At 45.0% G+C, this 17945-nt stretch overlaps 2 protein-coding genes across 2 annotated transcripts in view; one reads left to right on the plus strand and one right to left on the minus strand.

Moving 5' to 3' along the window:
* The window catches only part of LOC143986894 (gastrula zinc finger protein XlCGF66.1-like), a 373036-nt gene that overhangs the window by 202596 nt on the left and 152495 nt on the right, over positions 1-17945 (minus strand). The window lies entirely within an intron of this gene.
* Positions 1-17945, plus strand: part of LOC143986895 (uncharacterized) — a 127759-nt gene that overhangs the window by 82429 nt on the left and 27385 nt on the right. Inside the window, 8 exon segments of the mRNA XM_077485301.1 lie at positions 53-126; positions 1663-1791; positions 1898-2032; positions 2119-2242; positions 2329-2426; positions 2507-2710; positions 2816-2921; positions 9284-10152. Of these exon segments, the coding sequence (XP_077341427.1) occupies positions 53-126; positions 1663-1791; positions 1898-2032; positions 2119-2242; positions 2329-2426; positions 2507-2710; positions 2816-2921; positions 9284-10152 (1739 nt within the window).

The following is a 17945-nucleotide window of genomic DNA, read 5'->3' on the forward strand; positions in this document are numbered from 1 at the left end:
CCCAGACAGGAAGTCTTTATGGAATACAGACAGGAAATGATGTATGGTACAGACAGGAAGTTCCAGGTGAGAGGTGAATCGGGAGGAAGTAGAGAGAAGAGGTTGCTGGAAGTGGCAGAGGAGAAGGTAAGAAGAACTTATTTTCTATTTACACCCAGTAACCCCCCGTCATGTCCGTCCTCTTCCTCCATAGTCACTGTGATGTCTTTTATCTCCAGCAGATGATGATACACACATATATAGTGTGGAAACCTAGATTAACCCCTTCAGGGTCAGAACATTTCCCCACTTACAGGGCCGGAACGTTCTCTTCACTTTGGAGATAAATTCTAGTAATATGTTCCTCTAAACAAACATCACTGACAATAAATAGACAAGACAATGACCATCCTGACCGTACATGGCCTACAAAGGGCAATTATTACACTACACAGGCAGCCAAGAGACAATCATAACAATATGCAGCCAACACGATGAGCAAACCAGCTCAGAAAGCAAACAAATCCAACATAGAAATGGAAATATCTGATCCCACAGTCCAGGAGGGGCCCGAGTCCTCAAAGGTTTACAAACACTAAACAGTCCAAACAGAATGTGTCCCCATGGGGGCAATAGTTGTTAAATGTCTAGCAACCCTCCTATTACCCCCCCCCCCCCCCACACACACACACGCACACACGCACGCGTGTATCCACATCCTATTATTGTGTGACCAATACCATCCAAATAATTCTTACCGTATTTGCCGGCGTATAAGGCGACTGGGCGTATAAGACGACCCCCTATTTTTCAAGTGAAAACATTGGTTTTGGGCAATACTCGCGGTATAAGACTACCCCCCTTCTGAGGCAACACCATTTAAAAAAAATATTAGAACCATTAAAAAACACAAAGCAAGAATGCCAACAACTCATACGCGATGCTGTGATATGTCATAAAGTAAATCAAACAATAATAACACAAACAGAGATCTATTGAATGCCACAACTCTGGAAAGTCGAATTTTTCACTAACCAAACCTATACCACTTTTGGGTTACATTCTATGGGAATTGTCCACCAAAATGCATTTAATAACCCCCCTGTCATATGTCCCAGATTTACCTGTCCCTCTTGGGTGCCTGGGACCTCAAAGGCAAACAGCAGGATGTATAGTAGTAGGAGATCAGTGAATGGATTTACCCAGGGAAGTATGGTGAGTGGTGTATTATTTTAATGAATACAACGCCTGCTTGGATTGGCAGAGGCTGTAGCATCATCGGCCCTTGCCTCTCTCTCTCTCTCTCTCTCTCCCCCTCTCTCTCTCTCCCCCCCTCTCTCTCTCTCCCCCCCCTCTCTCTCTCTCTCCCCCTCCTCTCTCTCTCTCTCCCCCCCCTCTCTCTCTCTCCCCCCCTCTCTCTCTCTCTCTCTCTCCCCTCTCTCTCTCTCTCCCTAACCCCCAATAGGCTACTCTATGTAGCCTGCTCGGATTGGCAGAGGTTGTTACTCCAATCCAAGCAGGCTCTGTATTCATTAATAGAATACATCGCTCACCGGGGGCTGACATCCATCGGGCAGCATTGTATACCCGACGTATAAGACGACCCCTGATTTTTGGGCATTTTTTTTAAGTGTAAAAGATAGTCTTATACGCCAGAAAATACAGTACTTTCATTTCCCAAAGTTATCCGTCTACAAGGAGACCTGTATAGATCAAATGACGGCCCCAATGAGGATGGAGGAGGACCGGAGTCACATGACTGAGAGAATACTAAACTTCACCCTGGAGATCATCTACCTGCTGACCGGAGAGGTGAGGAGGATTCTGGGAGGTCACATGACATCACTCATATCTCTATTAATAAAGAAGGAGGATTCTGGGATTCTAACATGATATTCGTATTGGTTCCTCAATACAGAGATTTCCTCTTGTGAAGTCCGGTGATCATATGACCATCACAGTGCCTCCATGTGACTCCTTGAAACTTGAGAGACACAATATGGAGAAGATTCTAGAAGTCACCAAGAAGATGATGGAGCTGCTGACAGGAGAGGTGAGCGGTGCTGGGAATTCTGGGACATTATCCAGTAACAGACAAGGGATGTGTCTGGATGGTGACTGTATCATTGTGTGTGTCAGGTTCCTATAAGGTGTCAGGATGTCACTGTCTATTTCTCCATGGAGGAGTGGGAGTATTTAGAAGGACACAAGGATCTCTACAAGGACGTCATGATGGACAATCAGCCGCCCCTCACATCACCGGGTAAGAGGAGACTTTATTGTAAAGGAGAGAGCAGTACGGAGAGTCCACCTAGATGTTCCATCAGTCAGTGTGTGTGTTTCCTACAGATGGATCCAGTAATGGGAACCCACCAGAGAGATGTCCCCGTCCTCTGTATTCCCGGGATTCCACACAGGAAGATCACACCATCCCCCACCATCATCAGGTAGATGATTGACAATTATTGGTAGTTCTGATTTATACACAGCAGGTTTGTTACAATGAATGTTTTATTATATCTTTCAGAGTGGATACCTCGGGGATGATAATATTGTTGTAAAAAAAGAGTATACAGAGGATTATGAGTATGGAGTGATGGAGGAGTTTTTAGAAGGCCAGAAGAATATGATTGAGCATCCTAATACCAGGAACCCATCAGAGAGATGTCCCCGTCCTCTGTATTCCCCGGATTCCACACAGGAAGATCACACCATCCCTCAGCATTACAAGGTTGGTGGGATGGAGCATCTAGAACATGGACTGTCGTTTTAGTGATGTCACAATATTAAAGCTTATGTTGTACAGATGTTATTGTTGATCTTTCTCTTGGTTTAGGGTGAAGAGCTAATAGATATAAAAGTTGATGTTAAAGCAGAAGTGAGGGATGATCAGCAGTCTGCAGAGGTAGATGGAATAACGGGGACATCAAAGATCAGCAAAGGTGAATCATTAACACTAAATACATTACATACTTCTGACCCCTGCTATATATACTCTATGTTGTACATTACATAATTCTAATACTATATAGTCCTATCTGTTATATCTTATTCAGTATGTTGTACATTACATAGTCCTGACTTCTGCTCTCTCCCCTCTACCCACTCCTTATATACACATAATATGTATCCTCTTTTGTTACACCCATTTCCTACCAGCTGGACATTTTATATCTGATGATTTGATTGGAGCACAGACTTTTACATCTTGATAATAATGTGATAATATCCTCAAACTTTGGAACCTTAAACAAAAATTGATAATGTGGGAGGAGTCAATAACCCAGTGATGGTGGTCTTCGGGATCAGTCCAGTCTACATCTTGGGTGTAGAGATGAGCAGAACTCCTAAACAAAGGAAAAGTTCTAGCCCCAACGGCGAACCCCATTGAAGTCTATGGGAGCCAAACAGGAAAAATCAACAGTGCCCATTTTGTAGGCTTATATACAAGTAATTTGGCCATAAAAGGGTATGAGGGGCTGGGTGTTGCCCTGGGGACATTTATCGATGCAAAAAAAAAAATTGCATTGATAGATGCAAGATAGTTTTTTCAGAAGAAGTGATTTTAATGATGCTTAAAGTGCAACAATAAAAATTAAAAATATAGTGCCTGGGTGGTCCACTTATTCTGCCTGGAAAGTGGCGCATCTGTACCATGTATAGAACCTGCTGTAGTAAAACTGACATTTCTAAAGGAAAAAAAAAAGGAGCCAAATAACATTTAAATTGACTTGTGGTTGCAATTGCAGGTATCAAATCCCAGCTATTGAAAAAGAAAGGTACAAAAACGGTGTGGGGTTCCCCCAGGCTACACCATCGAGTTTGGATTTTTAGGATAACCCCACGCCAAAATTTAAAAAAAAGCAGCTGCAGCAAAAATGACAATTCTAACGAAAAAAAACCCAAGTCACATCACATTTAATTTGACTTGCAATTGCCAGCACCTGGCTAATGAGGAAAAAACAGCATGGGGTCCCCCCCAAAGTCCATACCAGACCCTTATCTGAGCATGCAGCCTCTCAGGTCAGAAACGAGCTCCCCCACCCCCTCCTGAACCATACCAGGCAACATGCCCTCAACATGGCGAGTTGCTTTGGAGCAGGGGAGGCTCTGCCCCACCACCTCAAAGCACCTTCTCCCCAAGTTGATGAGGCAAAGGTCTCTTCCCCACAACCCTGGGCTGTGTTTGTGGGGGTCTGCAGATGAGGGGGTTATCGGAATCTGGAAGCCAACCTATATAAATGAGTATGTGGTACATTGTACCCCCTACGCATTCACCAAAAAAGGGTTAAAAGCAATAAAAGCACAGAGACAATTTTTGACAAGTTCTTTATTAAAAAAAAAAAAAAATAGTGTCCCCCGATGTAGATCCAGATCCATCATGAATCACGCCACCTACCAACCTGAAGAAAAAAAAAAAAAAAAAAGCTCTTTGATGGCTGACCGCAGAATGCCTCCTTCGCTGTTTGACAGTTCTTATATAGCAGGGATCTGCAATTAGCAGACCTCCAGATGTTGCAAAACTACAAGTCCCATCATGCCTCTGCCTCTGGGTGTCATGCTTGTGGCTGTCAGAGTTTTGCTATGCCTCGTGGGACTTGTAGTTCTCCAACTGCTGGAGGTCCGCTAATTGCATATCCCTGTTATATAGATAAGATTGCACCGCCCCCTTGTGATGTCACAGGCCAGCGCACAAGGGGGGCGAGGCCACAGGTGACATCATTGGGTGGCCTCGCCCCTTCCATATGTAAGAACTGTCAAACAGCAGAGAAGGCATTTGGCAGTCTATGAAGACAGAGCATTTTTTTGTTATTTTTCGGGTGCAGCGGGCGGCATGATTGACAATGGATCTACAGCGAGGGACATTGTTTTTTTTATTTTTTAACCACTTGACCACTGGGCACTTAAACACCCTTAATAACCAGACCAATTTTCAGCTTTCGGTGCTCTTGCATTTTGAATGACAATTACTCAGTCATGCAACACTGGACCTATATGAAATTTTTGTCCTTTTTTTCACACAAATAGAGCTTTCTTTTGGTGGTATTTAATCACCGCTGGGTTTTTTATTTTTTGTGCTATAAAGGAAAAAATACCGAAAATTCTGTAAAAAAATGAATTTTTCTTTGTTTCTGTTAGAAAATTTAGCAGATTAGTAATTTTTTCTTCATAAATTTTGGCCAAAATGTATACTACTACATATCTTTGGTAAAAATAAGTACAAATTGGTGGATATTATTTGGTCTTTGTGAAAGTTATAGAGTCCACAAGCTATGGTGCCAATATCTGAAAATTTATCACACCTGAAGTACTGACGGCCTATTTCAATTCTTGAGACCCTAACATGCCAGAAAAGTACAAATACCCCCCAAATGACCCCTTTTTGGAAAGAAGACATTCCAAGGTATTTAGTAAGAGGCATGATGAGTTTTTTGAAGTTGTCATTTTTTCCCACAATTCTTTGCAAAATCAAGATTTTTCTTTTTTTTTTTTTTTTCACAAAATTGTCATATTATCAGTTTATTTCTCACACAGCATATGCATACCACAAATTACACCCCAAAACACATTCTGCTATTACTCCCGAGTGTGGCGATACCACATGTGTGAGACTTTTACACAGTGTGGCCACATACAGAGGCCCAACATGCAGGGAGCGCCATCAGGTGTTCTGGAGCACCCAGGACAATTCTGACATTTCTCTCCTACATGTAAAAATCATCATTTATTTGCTAGAAAATTACAGAGAACCCCAAAACATTATATATGTTTTTTTTAGCAAACACCCTGGAGAATACAATGGTGGTCTTTGCAACTTTTTATCTCGCACGGTATTTGCGCAGTAATTTTTCAAATGCTTTTTTTTGGAAAAAAAACAGTTTTGGGCTTAAAAAAAAAAAACACAGTAAAGTTAGCCCAATTTTTCCATAATGTGAAAGATGAAGTTACACTGAGTAAATAGATACCTAATATGCCACTCTTCAAAATTGCACACGCTCGTGGAATGGCGCCAAACGTCGCTACTTAAAAATCCCCATAGGCGACGATTTAATTTTTTTTTTACTGGTTATATGTTTTGAGTTACAGAGGAGGTCTAGGGCTAGAATTATTGCTCTCGCTCTAACGTTCGCAGCGATACCTCACATGTGTGGTTTGAACACCGTTTTCATATGTGGGCGGGACTTACGTATGCGTTCGCTTCTGCATGCGAGCACATGGGGACAGGGGCACTTTAAAAAAAAACATTTTTTTTTATTGTTCATTTTACTTTATTTATTTTAGTTTGACATTTTTTTCCCCAAAAATAATTTTTTTGATCACTTTTATTCCTATTACAAGGAATGTAAACATCCCTTGTAATAGGAATATGGCATGACAGGTCCTCTTTACAGTGAGATGTGGGGTCAATAAGACCCCGCATCTCACCTCTAAGCTGGGAAGCCTGAAAAAAAAAAAAAAAAAAAAAAAAGATTCTGTCTTTGATCGTATTAGCGATTCGGTAGAAGCACCGGAGGGCGGCGGGAGGGGGGGGATGTCTATGGCTGGGTAATGCAGGGTATCACCGACTATGGCTGGGTATCTCAGAGTATGGCTGGGTATCTCAGAGTATGGCGTTGCAGAGTATTGCATTGCAGGGTATTGGCGGGTGTTGCAGAGCATTGCAGAGTGTTGCAGGGTATTGGAGGGTGTTGCAGAGCATTGCAGAGTGTTGCAGGGTATTGGCGGGTGTTGCAGAGTGTTGCAGGGTATTGCAGGGTATTGCAAAGCGTTGCAGAGTATTGCAGAGTGTTGCAGAGTATTGCAGAGTGTTGCAAGGTGTTGCGGAGTGTTGCAGGGCATTGTGGAGTGTTGCAGGGCATTGTGGAGTGTTGCAGGGCATTGTGGAGTGTTGCAGGGCCTTGCGGAGTGTTGCAGGGCCTTGCGGAGTGTTGCAGGGCCTTGCGGAGTGTTGCAGGGCCTTGCGGAGTGTTGCAGGGCCTTGCGGAGTGTTGCAGGGCCTTGCGGAGTGTTGCAGGGCGTTGCAGGGTGTTGCAGAGTGTTGCAGGGTATTGCAGAGTGTTGCAGGGTATTGCAGAGTGTTGCAAGGTGTTGCAGGCCTTGCGGAGTGTTGCAGGGCGTTGCAGGGCCTTGCGGAGTGTTGCAGGGCGTTGCAGGGTATTGCAGAGTGTTGCAGGGTATTGCAGAGTGTTGCAGGGTATTGCAGAGTGTTGCAAGGTGTTGCAGGGTATTGCAGAGTGTTGCAGGGTATTGCAGAGTGTTGCAGAGTGTTGCAGGGTATTGCAGAGTGTTGCAGAGTGTTGCAGGGTATTGCAGAGTGTTGCAGAGTGTTGCAGGGTATTGCAGAGCGTTGCAAGGTGTTGCGGAGCGTTGCAGGGCATTGCGGAGCGTTGCAGGGCAATGCGGAGCGTTGCAGGGCATTGCGGAGCGTTGCAGGGCAATGCGGAGCGTTGCAGGGCATTGCGGAGCGTTGCAGGGCATTGCGGAGCGTTGCAGGGCAATGCGGAGCATTGCAGGGCAATGCAGAGTAATGCAGAGCGTTGCAGGGTAATGCAGAGCGTTGCAGGGCAATGCAGAGCGTTGCAGGGCAATGCAGAGTAATGCAGAGTAATGGGGGTATTGCAGAGTAATGCAGAGTAATGGCAGGGTATTGCAGAGTAATGCAGAGTAATGCAGAGTAATGGCAGGGTATTGCAGAGTAATGGCAGGGTAATGGCAGGGTATTGCAGAGTAATGGCAGGGTATTGCAGAGTAATGCAGAGTAATGGCAGGGTATTGCAGGGTAATGCAGAGTAATGGCAGGGTAATGCAGAGTAATGCAGAGTAATGCAGAGTAATGCAGAGTAATGGCAGGGTATTGCAGAGTAATGCAGAGTAATGGCAGGGTATTGCAGAGTAATGCAGAGTAATGGCAGGGTATTGCAGAGTAATGCAGAGTAATGGCAGGGTATTGCAGAGTAATGCAGAGTAATGGCAGGGTATTGCAGAGTAATGCAGAGTAATGGCAGGGTATTTCAGAGTGTTGGCAGGGAATTGAGGGGTTAATTTTCGGTGCGCAGCGATGTGGGCACTGCAGATGCAGCCCACATCGCTGCTGACACCGATCTCTTCCCCCTCCGCTGTACCGATCGGTACAGAGAGGGGGAGGGAGGAACCGGCGTCATTTGACGGAGCGATCACGTAGTAAACGGCCGCGCTGAGCGGCCGTTTACCGTGATTCGTGATGCACCGGGTCCTGTGGACCCGGCGGTCACGGATGCTCTCGAGTGCGCGCCCCAGGGGGCGCGCGAGAGCAGAATTCTGGGAGGCCGTTAATTAACGGCCTCTAAGAGTTAAACAACCGCCCTGAAGCCGTTAATCGGCAATGGGCGGTTGTTAAGTGGTTAATAAAGGATTTGTCAAAAACGGTCTCTGTGTTTTTATTACTTTTTGACACTTTTTTTGGTGTGTGTGTGTGTGTGTGTGTGTGTAGGTATCCATATTCATTCACATGGGGGGGCGGGATCTGGGTGGCCCCCTTCTTAAAGGGAGCTTCCATGTACCAAAAAGCCCCCTGCCCGCAGACCCCGGCAACCACTGGCCAGGGTTGTGGGGATAAGGCCCTTGCCAGGCTACATGCTCAGATAAGGGTCTGGTATCGACTGGGGGGCACCAGCCCATTGACTCATCTGGTGCTGAGGACACTGCGATTGGTTTCCTGGCCCCATTCCTTAACAACCAGCTTCTACTGTGCCGTGATTGGGCAAAGCTTTGCCCAATCAGGGAGCAGAATGCACTGTGCAGCATGCAGGGTGTTTGACTGGGGCAAACACCTGTGGAACACCCTGCAAATTCAGGTGTTCCCCAAATAGGGAAAACAGCCAATGTTTGGCTGGAACTCATGCTCGGACCAAACAGTTTGCCCAACACTACTGAGTTGTTTTCCCCCCATCCTCACCCTCTGACCTCTGGTGGGGCTCAGCCCCGCTGTTATTCATGACTAAATCATGGACTAAATAAGGAAGTGCAGGACTTCTTGTGTTGGGAAGATGGCAATGAGTGATAGAGGGGGAGGGGACACTCGTCCTATAATCCCCTCATCACTGTCACTCCTATAAAAGACAGTTCTCGTTGTTTCCTCACTCTCTGACTAAGATCCATGAATAAAGAAATGATCTGGTAGGAGATCAGAGGACCCATTTACTAGTTACCTTGAGGGGGGAATTGTAAGATTCTCAGAGACAAAGCTGCCTGATGTGGGCGGAGTCCTGGTTTAGGGGAACCAATCAGCTCATGTCTAGTAATAATCTTTGTATTTCTATTTTAGTAGATGGACGGGAGATGAGGAAAACCTCAGAGGATTGTCTCATTTTGTCTCCAGACTGTAAAGTAGAAGATGAGGACATCACACAGTATAGTCCAGGAGAAAACCCGACTACCTCAAATGTCCATCCGGCACCACACAGTGTAGATGGACCATCGTATTCCTCTTATCCTGAGGAACCTCAGACTGTGCGGGACGGGGCCGTCCTTCCAACAGAGAAGAGATTTTCCTGTACTGAGTGTGGGAAGGGTTTCCGTTTTGAATCCAATCTTAATGTGCATAAGAGGTCTCACACAGGGGAAAAGCCGTATTCCTGTCCTCAATGCGGGAAATGTTTTTCACACAAGTCTAATCTTTACATACACCAGAGATCTCACACGGGAGAAAAGCCTCATTCATGTCCTGAGTGTGGGAAATGTTTTTCACAGAAGTCACATCTTTCCATACATCAGAGATCTCACACCGGGGAGAAGCCGTATTCCTGTGATGAGTGCGGGAAATGTTTTTCACAAAAGTCTGATCTTTACAGACATCAGAGATCTCACACGGGGGAAAAGCTGCATTCCTGTCCTGAGTGCGGGAAATGTTTTTCAATGAAGTCCCATCTTTGCAGACATCAGAGATCTCACACAGGGGAAAAGCCTTATTTTTGTCCTGAGTGCGGGAAATGTTTTTCAGACAGGTCCGGTCTTTACAAACATCAGAGATATCACACGGGGGAGAAGCCGCATTCCTGTCCTGAGTGCGGGAAATGTTTTTCAGAGAAGTACAATCTTTACAGGCATCAGAAATCTCACACGGGGGAGAAGCCGTATTCCTGTCCTGAGTGAGGGAATTGCTCCTCACTGAAGTCCTGTCTTCCTGTACATCAGGGATCCCACACAACATTTGAGGTGTATTAGTGCCTTGAGTGCGGGAAATGTCTTCTATATGAATGTTGCTGGACATCCCAGCTCTCATGTGGGGAAGAAGCACACCCTGATATACACCTCAGATATACTCCATGGCTGATCTTCGTCATGGAAGAAACAGTTGATAAGGAGATCAGAGATCACCAAAGACATGGATGAAGTGTTGTACCGTGTTGGCCATTGATAGCAGTAGAAAAATAAAAATGGAGTCATTACCTTTCATTGGCTGAGAACATTTTGTGGTGGAAGCTATCACAAACACTTAGAGGCAGGGCCGCTGATAAGGCAGTACAAGCGGCCCTCCCATACCGGGCTTGTGCAGTTGTTTTAATCTGAACACCATCAGTTTGACAGAGGGGCCAAGGAGGTGACAGCAGTGAGGGGGCTTCAATTTTATTGTTGTCGTGCAGGTGAATAAAACACCACATGTTCTGACTGTGTAATAAAGGTCCAGCGCTCTGTGGCGGGAGCATTCAGGCTTTCCCTGGTGGTACTCAGGCTGTAGCCAGGCTGGCAGTAAGAGGAGGCTGAGGGATCAGCGGTGGGACTCCAGCAATGGGTGCACAGGAAGGTGAAGGGCACACAAGTGTTAGAATTTCTATGAAGAAAAAAAAATATTTTACCATAGTTCTCTCAGTTTATTCTATGAAAAATGAAAAGACGAACTTTCTGTGAACTCTTGGGTTAAGTTAATGATATAATACCTGGGAAGGACTGTTGAGATAAAGAGCCACTATTGACTCCCTGTAAATACACCCGGATGACAGGGACACCTCAAATCAGCTGAAGAAATCTCAATCAAAGTAGACACAGTTTCTTCTCACATAAACAGAATGAAAGTGAAATAAAACTATACCTCTGTTATTATGTGAACTTCAGAGATCACAGACATGGATCCGTGGAAAGGACAAACATGTTTGCTCAGGTGAAGAAAATTCATTTTCCTTGGACTGTTTAGACTAGACATGTATGGTTTGTTTTGTTCTGAATTAATATTTGGACGTATCTTTTCATTATTCAGAGATTCGGATACATCTGATTACATAGTTACATGGGTGAGGTCGAAAAAAAACACAAGTCCATCAAGTCCAATCTATGTGAGTGACTATATGTCAGTATTACATTGTATATCCCTGTATGTTGCGGTCGTTCAGGTGATTATCTAATAGTTTCTTGAAACTATCGATGCCCCCCGCTGAGACCACCGCCTGTGGAAGGGAATTCCACATCTTTGCCGCTTTTACAGTAGAGAACCCGCTACATAGTTTAAGGTTAGACCTAATTTCTTCTAATTTTAATAAATGGCCACGAGTCTTGTTAAACTCCCTTTCGCGAAAAAGTTTTATCCCTATTGTGGGGTCACCAGTCCAGTATTTATATATATATTGTGGGGTCACCAGTCCGGTATTTATATATTGTGGGGTCACCAGTACGGTATTTATATATTGTGGGGTCACCAGTCCGGTATTTGTATATTGAAATCTTATCCCCTCTCAAGCGTCTCTTCTCCAGAGAGAATAAGTTCAGTGCTCACAACCTTTCCTCATATCTAATATCCTCCAGATCCTTTATTAGCTTTGTTGCCCTTCTTTCTAGTCGCTCCATTTCCAGTACATCCTTCCTGAGGACTGGTGCCCAGAACTGGACAGCATACTCCAGGTGCGGCTGGACCAGAGTCTTGTAGAGCCGGAGAATTATCGTTTTTATAATACCTGAATTATAATATAAACTAATTTTACCAAATGCTTTGAATAACGTTGCAAAATTTGTCTGAATTTCGGAAATTCTACATTGAACTCCAGTCGAATTTTAACTACATATTGCTGAAATCAAATACTGGGTGTGTTATTAGAGTACCATTTCGAAATAATGCTGTTTTTGTTAAGCCAAAGGTGATTTAAAGTGGTTGTAAACCCTTACAACACACTTTGACCTACAGGTAAGCCTAGATTAAGGCTTACCTGTAGGTCCAATAAATATCTCCTAAACCTACACGATATTTGCCGAAAGACAGGCACTGCTGTCTACGGCGCATGCGCCGTAGACAGCGGCGCGCAGGCGCACTGAGGGCGCAGCGGTCAACGGCGATATGCTGCGAGTGGCTGCTCCCGTGCGCATGTGCGGGAGTGACGTCATCGCGGCTTCGCCGAATGACAGCGGCGGAGCAGCGAGACCCACCTAGAAGATGGATGCGGCGGACTACAGGGGACAGCGGGGACTTCGCTGGCTCCTGTGTCAGGTAAGTGACACATAATGGACTACTGGGCGATGCATAGTAGTCCATTATGCTTTACCTTTGCAGGGAATGAAAGAGGAAGTAAACTCATCAGGGTTCACTTCCTCTTTAAAGAGTCATTGTAATCATTTGATGAAGATTTTTCTTTTGTTTGTTCACTTTGCTGCATTCGAATCAAAAACAATGTAACATTTTCGTTTTGACCGATTTGAAAATGTATTGATTTGAACGTTCGGAATAAAAAAATTTTTTTTTAAAAAAAATCGGTAAATTCTAAAATTCTGAATATGAATTCTGAATATGAATTGGACAAATCATCTGAGTTTAACTAAACAAAATAACTAGACTAACGAATCAAAATGAAACAAAACACCTTTTTTCGTCATGCACATGTCTAGTTTAGACAATGGCGGTATCTATTATTTCACCAACTGAAGGACAGCGGGAAAAAGTTCTATGTATCCTCTAATGCAGGGGTGTTCAAACTGCAGCCCGAGGGCCAAATGTGGCCCTTTGCTAGCCTTTATGTGGCACTCGGGGCACTATTCCTCCCACTGACACCAACAATGGGGCACTATTTCTTCCACCGATACCAACGATGGGATACTATTCCTCCTACTAATAGGGGGAATACTTCTCCTCCTATTGACCACCAACCCTGAGGACATATTTATTCTCACTCCTGTGACATTTTCTACCCCTGCTGGCCAAAATCCGGCCCTCCTAAAGTCTGAAGGACAATAAACGGGTCCTTTTTTTGAAAAGTTTGGAGACCCCTGCTCTAATGTGACGAGAAAAGAATAATAAAATAAATCAAGAGGTCACAAAGTCGATACAACTGCTAACACTAAAAATATGTGGACACTTTACAATGTATATCCAATTAGGAATACTAGTATGGGTATATGTATGTGTGCATCCTCTATAGTTCATTATATGTATAGGGAACTATTGACAACACTGCAGCTTATTTAGAGTAAGCGTTGATGGAAATGTATCAAAAGGAAGCTCACTGTTTCACATATAATACTATATGAAAAGACATGATCATGACCTAAAATATGATAATACCCAAGACAGACTCAGTCACAAAATTATCGTATGCTTGTTTATTGGTAATGTCATTATACACTTAGTGTTTAGTGTTGGGCGAACAGTTTGGCCCGAGCTGTTTTCCGAACACCTGAATTTGTAGAGTGTTCGCCCAGCCAAACACCATGCTTCTATGCCCTGATTGGGCAAAGCTTTGCCCAATCAGGGCACAATGTAAGCTGGTTGTTAAGGAGCGGGGCCGGGGACCCGGCCATGGCATCCTTAACCGATAAGCCATCAGCTGTCAATGTGGGTTTCCCCGCTGACGGCTGAATAAAAAAAGTGCCAGTTAAAAATGACGACACAGGGTTCCCCAAAACCTATACCAGACCGTTATCCAAGCATTCACTCTGGTAGGTCAGGAAAGCAGGGGATGAGCGAGCGCCCCCCCCCCCCCCTTCTTATCATGCCACCTGCCCCCAACATGAGTGCTTTGGGGCAGGGGGGGGGCTGCTATAGATGCAAAGGGGGAGCCAACACAATATTGAACCCTACGGACTAAGCCTGGGATGCCATTAAAGTTCATGTGCGTGTAAAGGCAGGGGTCCCAATACTTTTGGTAATATAGTGTAGATTAGATGGTTAAACAAGTCCACCAATGAAAAGGAAGAGTCCACCTTCTGGGCTAGACTTAGTAATGCTTTTATGAGCGTATTGTTCGCCACTAATAATAGGACAAGTCAAATAGACTCGGATAGAGTGCATGGAATATACACTCAACCGCACATATCATCTGTACATCAGAAAAGCATCATCTGGCTCCTCAGTGATGCCAGGACACAGCTCCACCATAGCGAGATGCCATTTTGGGAAGAAAACTACAACTTGTAATTGGCGGACATCTTAGGAGATTCTGGTAGCGACCATTTTAAGCCAACGGCCATTTTAAAAGGGGTAACCCGGAACCCGGGCTGGGGTAGTCTCTCCCATCACTACTACATTACCATAGGACTCTGTGGATGTGCGCCACCAGGGATGTTCTTTTATCTCTTCCCTTCAGTGACTACAGGAGCTGGGATGCGCTCCATCCCTCGTCTACACTCCTGCAGCACATTCGGTATCATCTACATTACTCCCCACATCGATTGAGCCTGAGCGACACACTAACAAACCGTGGGTCACAGTGGTTACCCACTGTTAGGGACAAATTTCAGACCCTGGGTGCAGAGAGATTTTATCCAAGGGCAAAAAATGTATCCCTACCTGCAGGTCACCACTGGATGTGCAGATACATGTGGACTGGATACATAGGCGTGCACAGGGGGTGTGCCAAGTGCCTAATCACTATGGGTTTGATTTACTAAAACCAGAGAGTGCAAAATCCGATGCAGCTGTGCATGGTAGTCAATCAGCTACTGACTCTGGCTTGTTCAATTAAGCTTTGGCAAAAAAAAAAAACCCCGGGCGCTGATTGGTTGCAGAGCTTCACCAGATTTTGCACTCTCCAGTTTTAGTAAATCAACCCTTATGTGCCGTGTCAATTCTCCCTACTGCCCAGGCCTCCCCCCTTGTTGTCCCCCCTCCCCACGCTGCAGTGCTGCTGGCTTCCCTCCTCTTCCCCCGGCTGCTGTGGGGTAGGCTTCTGGATGGAGCGTGGAGGAAGGGGCCGATAAATGTGTAATTTACCAGCCCCTTCCTTTTCTAAATGAACACCGTGAACACATTCACTGTGACGACTCTGTTTACTATGCTTCAGTTTGTGAATGAACAGGAAGCCGCTCATCACAGAGCACTTCCCATTCATTTACTGTCCCGTGCAGCTGAGGCTGCAGAGAAAGATGTGTGTGTTTGAGCTTTGGGGTGCACACCCTAATGCAGTGATGGCGAACCTTGGCACCCCAGATGTTTTGGAACTACATTTCCCACAATGCTCACCTATACTGCAGAGTGCATGAGCATCATGGGAAATGTAGTTCCAAAACATCTGGGGTGCCAAGGTTCACCATCACTGCCCTAATGCAATAGGCTGCGCACACTTATGAATGGATACACGTTTTGCAGCAGCAGACAGCGTTGGCTCTTTTCAGCCCATCACTCAGGTGTACAGGCTGAGCAGATAGTGGAATATCTGAGATCCCGGGTGCAGGTATTCACAGTATACTTGCACCATGGTCATGTACAGGGGCGGACTGACAACTCATGGTGCCCCCCGGCAATCGGAGATTATGGGGCACCCAGGCAATCAGAGATTATGGGGCCACACAGTATACACATACATGTACACACAGTATACACAGACATGTTTCTATTGGCTGAGAAGGTACTGGAGAGGTGGGGTAGCTATAATCTCAGGATTTGTTAGACCAAAAGGATGTCGGTAAGGCACATTTCAGAGACAGATGTAAAAAACACAGATTTTTACATACTGTCCCTGGTTTTACTGAGGCTAGCAACCCTGATGGGGCCCCCTAGTGGCCCTTGGGGCCCTCGGGGCAGTGCCCGAGTGTCCGAATGGTCAGTCCGCCCCTGATCATGTAGGATGCATGAATGAGACCCAAGACTGGATCTTTGCTAACCTCACTGTGCAAGTTGAGCAGGTGCAAGGGGCAACATATTGTGGTGGGCAGTAAATTCAGTGATTTATTTAAACCTTAAAAAAAATGTGTACTAAGAAATTTTTTGAAATGTTCTTTTTTTTTTGATAAAAAAGTTTTTATTAAACAATTTAGAGTTTGAACATATTTCTGCAGGTTATACGGCAATACCGGAGAAATGCATATAACAAAGATATTTGTTATATGCAAATAACAATACAACATGACAGGAACTTATACAGGTTGAACAATGGAATCAGCGACTATCAATTGGGTGGAAAACCTTCTGTCTATACTATTCGGGAGATTCCACGCTTGGAGCCGTCATGTCCCTAGGAACCCCCAGTGCATGAGTCCGCAGACGCAAGCCACCTATCCCAGATTTTGTCTGGACAACCTCTGTTAATGTATATAAACTTTTTGTAGGGGAGTGTATTATTTATATCTATTTTCCAGTCATTAAAGCTGGGGGGAATGGGTCTCATCCACTGTCTGGCTATAATTATTTTGGTAGAGAACAGTATTTCATGCAGGAATGTTTTAGTGAATTTGTATATCTCCGAGTCAGGGAATATCCCCAACAGGCATTGTTTGGGGTCAAGGGTCAAAGGGGACCCCATGTCGTCGTAGGAGGAAAATCTACAGTAGGCTTCCATAGACTCTGAAGGACCGGACATGCCCAGATTAAATGGAAGAATGTGCCCGTCGCCTGGTTACACATTGCACACGAGGTAGAAGACTGTTGCCTAAAGTGGGTGACTTTTAGGGGGGTGAGATATGCTCGGTGTACAATATACAGCTGGGTCAACCTGTCAGAAAAGTTTGGGGGATACAGTCTTGCATGAATCCAGGGCTTCACTCCACTGCTCATCCTCTATTGGACCTACCTCTCTTTCCCATCTTGGTTTAAGGTTGAAGGCTAGCGTGGTTGATGATGGGGTTAGGAGCATGACATAAAAATCTGAAATCAACCTTCACCCTTAACTACTGCCATAATGACATTGGGGGTAGACTGTGGTAAAGGTTGACGGAACTGAGTTCGAGCTGCGTGGCACACTTGGAAGAATCTAAAGCGCAGGGAATTAGGCAGCAGGAACTTGTTTTGGAGGCCCTCAAAGATTTTAAGTTTGCCATTGGAAATTAGGTTTAAGTGTGCCATCGGAAATTCTGATGAAATGTTTTAAGAGATGAAAAAAAAAATATTGTGCACTGCCTACCTACCACAGGATCATGCCCTTTGCACCTGGTTAATATGGTTGGCTTTTATTCAGTCTTAAACTGTAGCAAACCCGGCTTTTGAACTTGTACCTTATAAGCCTATATTAACGCTTATCTGTAGGTACCGTGAGTGAATATCTCCTGAACTTGTGGTGTTTAGGAGATATCCACGTGGAAAGCAGCCGGTGATGTGCATGTTGTACTTCTCCTGGGGAGGAGTGCAGTTCATTCAGCACTTTTGTGACCCATTTTTAGCCGACAGCCAGCTATAGCTCACTGTCAGCTGACACCGCTCAGCAGGTCCAGGCTGTGGAGAGATCCTAACTTTAAAGTCAGGATTCCCCCAGATGCCTGGACCTTCAGCTCGCTCAGTGTCTCAGTGAACCGCAGAGGCCCTGACCCAGCCGCCCGTGCCCCCTGCATAGCCTGGCATTCCAGTGAGCTTGGGGAGGGGGGGGCAGAGCCAGGGACTGACAGTTACCACTCTTTGCTCACTGAAGGCAGAGAACTGAGTGATCAATGGTCTTTAATTGCTCTCTGTTGTTGGGTTTAGAAGCAGATGGGGACAGATGAAACATTGGATCGATGCTCCATCCACCTGGGTAAGTATAATTTAAAAAAAAAAAAATCTCTTTTAAAGGAAAAAAAAAAACCTCCTTCCTAAGAACCTTCTC

This window comes from Lithobates pipiens, unplaced genomic scaffold (genome assembly GCF_037356315.1).
Source record: "Lithobates pipiens isolate NorthernLeopardFrog02 unplaced genomic scaffold, aLitPip1_a1.2 Scaffold_18, whole genome shotgun sequence".
Classification (NCBI taxonomy): domain Eukaryota; kingdom Metazoa; phylum Chordata; class Amphibia; order Anura; family Ranidae; genus Lithobates; species Lithobates pipiens.